Source organism: Indicator indicator, chromosome 32, assembly GCF_027791375.1.
Source record: "Indicator indicator isolate 239-I01 chromosome 32, UM_Iind_1.1, whole genome shotgun sequence".
NCBI lineage: Eukaryota > Metazoa > Chordata > Aves > Piciformes > Indicatoridae > Indicator > Indicator indicator.
Genome location: NC_072041.1, coordinates 5928642 through 5934964, shown reverse-complemented (window position 1 = coordinate 5934964; position 6323 = coordinate 5928642). Strand labels below are relative to the sequence as shown.

Below are 6323 nucleotides of genomic sequence, written 5' to 3'. Positions count from 1 at the left end.
TTAATAGCCTTTTATAAAGGTTACAATGTGGTTCACCATTTTACTTGATGATGGAAAAGAGAAAATACCATAACCAAAAAATCCCAGTGCGCAGTGGAAGCCTTCTTTCATGTGGTGCCAGGTCACTTTTACCTTGTTGTCCTCTAAGCGTTTCTTGTACAGCAATCCATCATCTCTGAGCACATCGTGCTCACAGGTGATGATGCAAGTGTCAGGTAGGCAGCAAACAACAGCATCTTCTGCTAACAGTGGGGAAACTCTTGTCTCAAACAGTTCTTTTGTTTCCCCATAGGCCTGAGGTAAAAATGGAGAGGGTAGCGGTGGTTTATAGCCCAGTTTAAATGTCTCCGGGATAAGGTCTGGGTTTATCCATTTCCTGTATTTCAAAGTGATCCTCTCAGGAACATGAGAACCTGCTAGGATGGCTTCCTTCAGAGAGTAATCCTTCTGCAGGTACTTCAGGATGAAATGAACTGTGCGTTCTCGGGACAAGAAGGGAATGAAAGCATTTTGCTGGTACGATGGCAGATTAAAGTTCAGTGCTTGGACAAGGGGATAGATCAGTACCTGGGCACGTATCTTTGGGATCTCTCTTCTGTTTACCAGTTCTTGGCAAACACTGGTAGCAAAGGTGCCCCCTGCACTATCTCCACAGACAATCACCCGCTCAGGATCCACTCCATAGTTTTCTGCAGCCTTCAGGAAGTGCAGGGTGGCAGTGAGACAGTCCAGGGTCTGGGCTGGGTACTTGTGCTCAGGAGATAACCCATACCTGCCAGGTACAAGGGCAGCTGTTATTACAGACACGTGGTTTTTAAATTGCTTGAATCTGTCATCTTAAATCCATCTCAAATCCATCCCAGGCATTTGAAAACCTCACCAAGCCCAGTACTGCATATTTAGTTTAACCCTTTGCTGTTGGCTCAGGCACACTGCTTCTGCTTTCCTGGTTCTGCACCAGTCTGTGAATTTAATTCCATGGATTCATAAAGTAAACATCCTAATAACCAGGGAATAAAAGGATCTCACTATCTTATTTCAGAGTCACTTTAAACACATCATGAGTTACTAAAATGAGATATGGAATATGCAGTTCATTCTCAAATCAAATTCCTCCCAGCTTAATGAAATTCTTTAGTAATGATTTTTTTTTTCAGGGAAGTATTTGTTGGAAACTAAAGTTTCCTCATACCATCAGTGACTTTCCAGAGGGAAAACATCTTTAAAAGTGGTCCATGCAGTTTCAAAAAGAAAGGATTCCATTTTACAGCTCTATTTATGCTTTAAAATCATCCCCAAAACCCCTAAATATTAAAACCTGAAATTGGGACAGCCTCTTATAATCCCTTATTATTGAACAAAGGCAATGATATCTGTAGTGAGAGCAATGTAAAATGACCAAATCTCTTTGTTCTTCTGGAAATAGCTGGCACATATATTAGTTTTGTAACTTTATAAACCTCTGTCAGGTATTTCTCATTATTCCATGGCACATATTTGCTTGCACTTATCAACAACACCAGAGCTCAGTTTCTGTTCTCATATTCAAAGAAATGCAAGTAGAGCTGGCATCATTCAGAGGAGTGAGGGAAGCAGGGGATAAAGCAGCAGAACTGTCTTGTTCTGGGTGGAGTTCACTTACCCAACAGACACAACCACTGAATCAGAATTGGTGGCTATGGACCTGCAGATCCTTTCATGGCTTCCTGAAGAACAAATGTTGTTAATATAATTAACATCTTAGCTTAGAAATAGCTACCCAAAAGAAAGCTGAAGTGAGGTGGGGGTCTGTCTCTGCACCAAGGTAGCAAGTGACAGGACAAGAGGAAGTGGCCTCAAGTTGTGCCAGGGAAGGGTTAGCTTGGACATGAGGAACAATTTCATAGAATCCTAGATTTGGGTTGGAAGGGACCTTAGAGAGCATCTACTCAAACCTCCCCACCATGGGCAGGGATGCCTCTCAACTAGAGTTGGCTGCTCAAGGCCTCATCCAACCTGGCCTTGAACACCCCCAGGGAGGAGGTTTAGATGTAGTTTCATCCCCAACCTCCCTGGGCAACCTATTGCAGAGTCTCACCCTCGTACTGAAGATCTTCTTCCTAAGATACAGTCTAAACCTACTCTGTTTCAGCTTCAAACCATTCCCCCTTGTCCTGTTGCCAGACACTCTTACAAAAAGTCCCTCTCCAGCCTTCCTTACTTACTGTAAGGAATATATATTCCATAAAGAGTGCTATGTCCTATGAAAATTACTTAGATATTAAATAAGGGCAGATTAGAAAATTTGAAAAGTAAAAATACCCATGAAGTGCTTTCTATATCTCTCAAAATAAGCTTCAGTCACTTTTTAGATTCAGGAGAGTTTTAAAAAATATATAGTTATCAATCCTAAAGAAAGAAATTGTCTCTTTCAGTTCCTTACTGATACTTCCAAAGATCCCACATCCTCCGTGGAAGAAGATGACTCCTCTCCTTTTGCTTGCGGATGGTTCTCTTGGGAGGTAAATCCTCACTGGCACCTCATCAAAATGCAGATCCTTTATGAAGAGCTTTGAATCCCTGCATGCTGGGAGGCCATCAAAAATCAGCCTTGTAAGTTTGTGATCCTCTAAGATGCCCAGACTTTGCAACTTCTTTGCCTACATAGATGTAAGAGGAAAAATGAGACATCAGCATAGGGAATTTAGGTCTTCCCACTCTAGAAATGCCATGAGCTACCTTTTTCTATACTATATTTAGGATAATTGTGTTGGTTGTTTGCTGCCTCATAGGATTAGCACAAATAACTCCAGTGGCTTTGTAATTTCAGTTATGAAAGTGAAAATGCACATCTTTGTCATCTGAGGTCCCATTACTTCTGGAGGAATGTTGCAATACTTGTTCCATGAAGTGTATATGTATAAATATACATATAAAATACATATATAAATACCTTCTAATGTCTGTGATCTGGCTTTACCACAAGTAACATCAGGCACTTTGTTTGGTATGGAAGGGAGGAGTCCTGAGGCCTGAGGCTCCTTTTCTAATCAGTGGAGAGAAAGAGGCATTTCTTGGATGGTTCCAATTTCAGGTGTGTTAAATCATGCTCTGGAGATGTCTGTTCATCTCCATGGGTTATAAAGGGAGGCTGTATATTTCAGATGCCTCAATCAAAGTGTTTCAGTGAGATACAAATGTCCCTAGCATGATAGCATTCAGTATACTGGGAGAAAAAGACACACACCAGTTTGTGTGAAAGATTTGGTGACTTACTTGACTTGGGTCGCCTCCATTCCACAGGGGCAGTATGAAGAAGCTTTAAGAAAATTATTAGTGCCTATAATTAATAATGAAGGGCTGCTGGCCTAAATGAGTACTGATGAAAATGGTTCTGAATCTTATCTCCTCCTCCACCAGTGAAAATCTTGCCTTTATCCAGATCTTACAGGTTCCCATGAAATGGCTCTGCAGTCAGGATCTTCCATCTAATCAGGGAAAATGAATTTTCTAGAGACAGGGGAGGTTTGTTACATGTGTCAAAACCTGATGCAGTGGAGGGTCTCCGTGCCCATGGCAGGGGAATTGAAGCTAGATGGTCTTTGGGGTCCCTTCCAACCCTGACAATTCTGTGATTTTCTTCTCCAAGGCCATTCAGCTGCTGATAGTGAAGACAGCCTGAAGTGCACACTGGAATCCTGCTGTATTTTGAGCATGTGGTATAACAGATGCATTTCCTGCTAGGAACAGCATTTCCTTTCCTATTAGATGGTGACTTAATTGCCCCTACAGACTGCTGTCATTCATTCTTCTGGAATGATGATAATCACCACAAGCAATTTGCAAATTGTATTGCTCTCCTCTGAGCAACAGAAGGCTCCATGTACACTGCTCTCAATGCCTTACCAACTAATGGCCAGCTATGCATTCGTGTGTTTTCCTTTCCAGCCTTGTGCATCTGGGCTTTAATTTAGATCTGCACTATCTGGCTCAGAGACAACTCAAATATTGGCCTTAAATAGTAATTCTGCTGTGAAAGAATGTCAGAGTAAGACAGAGGTAGAACTTTCTTAGGCATGATCCCAGCTATCACCTACACATGAAACTAAATGTTCTATAGTTCAAGAGCGTCACAACATCCAGTTCCTCACCAAGGCCTTTCTCAAACAACATAGATTCTCTCTTCCCAGTAATCCAGACCAGGCTGTAATAAACAAGTTGGGTGAGAAATAATAAAAGAAACCACCATGGGCCATGGGAGAGAGAGAAAGTGATTTAGAAACAAAGGTGGGAACTCAGAGAGGATTTGGAGTTTTTTTCATAACGCTCTGTTCCACAAATGCCAGCGGTGCTTGGGGGGTTTAAGTCCCAGTTCCTAGAGACAAATGGATAGATCCAGTTCCTGCCTTACAGTTGAAAATACACATGTTTAGGTATCATGATAAAAGGGAAAATTAATATAAGAGCCAAGGCAACCATGGCAGAAAGCACAGGGTCAGTATAACTTTCCCCAAAGAGCAAGTTTCCAAAACTCTCATGACTTAAGTAATTTTTTTATGTCAAGAGTTATGATTTGGAATTATTGCACTTGTCAGAATTGCCATACTGTGTTTATTTAATCTCATCTCTGCTTCCTAAGGGCCTTGAGTTTTCACTGAGCTTTCAGATAACAGAGAGTAATATACATGATAAGCTATGCATCAGCATTTTGGCTAAATATCCCCTTTCCCTTCCTTACCTTAGGAGCTCCTGGCATCACAGAGGGAAAAGAGTCATGAAGAAGAACAAGGAATTTAGTAGGTATTCTGTTGAAAAACTTCTTGATCAATAATTGCAAAATACTTCAGAGTCAATAGCAATACAGTCAATAAATAAAGGGTATGACTATTTCTAGACAGATGTGATCAGTATTCATAAGTGAAACATAAACCAGGTTCTAAAATGTGATTATGTGAAAGAAAAAAAAGGAGTCAGATCAGTATGCCAGCATACTTTTTCTTGTGAAATAGTCTTTGAAAAACTATTTGCTGGAACACCTAAATTCTGGCACAAAATGGCTTTTTGTGTGGAGAAGCATATGGGGACCAGATTTTTACTTTTAAAATAATTATGGAATGAGACACCAACTATCCAAAAACACACTCAGTTTGAGCTTCATGGTCTTTAAGGCTACATTAGCCAGTCTTTCTGTCTCACTTGGAAGTGTTGTGTTTTGCCAGCTGAAATAATCATTATGAAAGTTTTCTATCCCAGTGTGATATGCACAGTTTGTCTAAATGAAGACCTGTATGAACAGATTGAAACAAAAGCTAGGATGTGGGCTTGGAGGCTTTCTCTTATCTCTTCCATTTGGGATTGTCACTGACTTCTTTATGACAGAGTATGTGGCTAGCTGCAATAGGAGCATGGTATGCAAGACACCCATGCTGTAGAAGGTAACAGTTACCTGCTGATGCAGCTTTTCTAAGAAACATAGCAAGTCAGGTGGAAGAAAAGAGGAAAAGACTGTCCTGTACTGCAGAAAAGAAGTCTTTACTGCATCAGGCAGTACAAACAGGCACTGCACTGCCACAAGAAAAGCAGCATTCATCAGAATGAGCAGGACATGTTCAGTACAGATGTGCAATGCACAAAGCACCATGCACCTGAGAAGTCCTCACTGTGAGGGCTACTTCTGTAAGTTAACCTAGAAATTCACCAAAAGTACCAGCAGATGTCTAAAGGGTTTTGAAAGTTTTTCCTTTCCTGACAATCGTAATATCACAGAGCATGATAAACTCACCAGGATTTCCATCAGAACATATGTGCAATGATATAGGCGGAGCTTTGAAGGCTGGTCAATATCAGGAGGAATCTCTGTCTTGAAGGAATTATGATAAATTGCAATTAAAACCAGTAATACACAAGTAACAAGGATTCCTGCTATTAAAGCCAGAGCATAAAAGGATTCCATTTTCCTTTGGTGCGAATAATTTCTTAGAGAACTGTGATATGATTTTGTCAGTGTTTATATCCTCCAGAGTGACTCCACAGAGAAGTAATTTACATATCAAAGTTCCTCCACCCTCCTCCTACAGATGAGGCTGCCAGATGCTGGAAGCAGACAAACATCCGGTGGTTACAGCTTTATGTAACACTGGCAAGGTTAATACATAGGAGACTCACGTCCAGAAAATGTCATTATTTTAGATATTCCAAAATTGCAAATGATCTTTAGTCTGGTTTAATTCTGTTCTGTTTTGTGGGCCTGAAAAGTCATGTGTGGTTTTTGCAAGTGTACTAGTTGGTGTAATGAAAGATATTCCCCTTGCTTAAGAACCTATGGAAGATTGGCAGTGCTGAAC

The 6323-nt window shown here is 40.7% G+C and overlaps 1 protein-coding gene across 1 annotated transcript; it reads right to left on the bottom strand.

Moving 5' to 3' along the window:
- LOC128977340 (arylacetamide deacetylase-like 4) lies at window positions 1–5932 on the bottom strand. The gene is made up of 4 exons (XM_054394848.1): window positions 5762–5932; window positions 2423–2639; window positions 1643–1706; window positions 1–772 (listed from the first exon to the last, which is right to left on the bottom strand). The coding sequence occupies exons 1-4, from the start codon at window positions 5930–5932 to the stop codon at window positions 1–3; spliced, it is 1224 nt and encodes a 407-aa protein (XP_054250823.1).
- Window positions 5933–6323: the final 391 nt, after the last annotated feature.